Source organism: Buceros rhinoceros, unplaced genomic scaffold (genome assembly GCF_000710305.1).
Source record: "Buceros rhinoceros silvestris isolate BGI_N320 unplaced genomic scaffold, ASM71030v1 scaffold35627, whole genome shotgun sequence".
NCBI classification, from domain to species: domain Eukaryota; kingdom Metazoa; phylum Chordata; class Aves; order Bucerotiformes; family Bucerotidae; genus Buceros; species Buceros rhinoceros.
Genome location: NW_010424543.1, coordinates 2,316 through 2,579, shown reverse-complemented (window position 1 = coordinate 2,579; position 264 = coordinate 2,316). Strand labels below are relative to the sequence as shown.

Here is a 264-nt window from a genome sequence, read left to right as displayed (position 1 = left end):
GGCTCTTGGCTGCGGGGGGTCAGGACCGGGGGAAAATGCCCTTGCAGGCAGGGTGGTCTCCTGCCAGCCACCCCTGCTGCCTTTCTGGGGGGACCTCTTCAGTGTTCCAGTGGGGAACAGTGCCCTGGTGACCCCACCACCACGATGCCCAACCCCAAGAGATGCCAGGGAGGGGCTGAGACCTGCTGCCTTCATTGCAGGCAGCCTTGTGGACTTCCTCAAGACCTCGGAAGGAGTCAAGCTCAGCATCAACAAGCTGCTGGA

General features: G+C 62.5%; 1 protein-coding gene across 1 annotated transcript in view; it reads left to right on the top strand.

Annotated features, from left to right (window-relative positions):
• The window catches only part of LOC104497564 (proto-oncogene tyrosine-protein kinase LCK-like), a gene marked incomplete at its 5' end in the record, with an annotated part of 2,472 nt that overhangs the window by 396 nt on the left and 1,812 nt on the right, over positions 1–264 (top strand). The window contains one exon of the mRNA XM_010140831.1: positions 68–258. Within this exon, the coding sequence (XP_010139133.1) occupies positions 68–258 (191 nt within the window). The remainder of the gene's footprint in view (positions 1–67; positions 259–264) is intronic.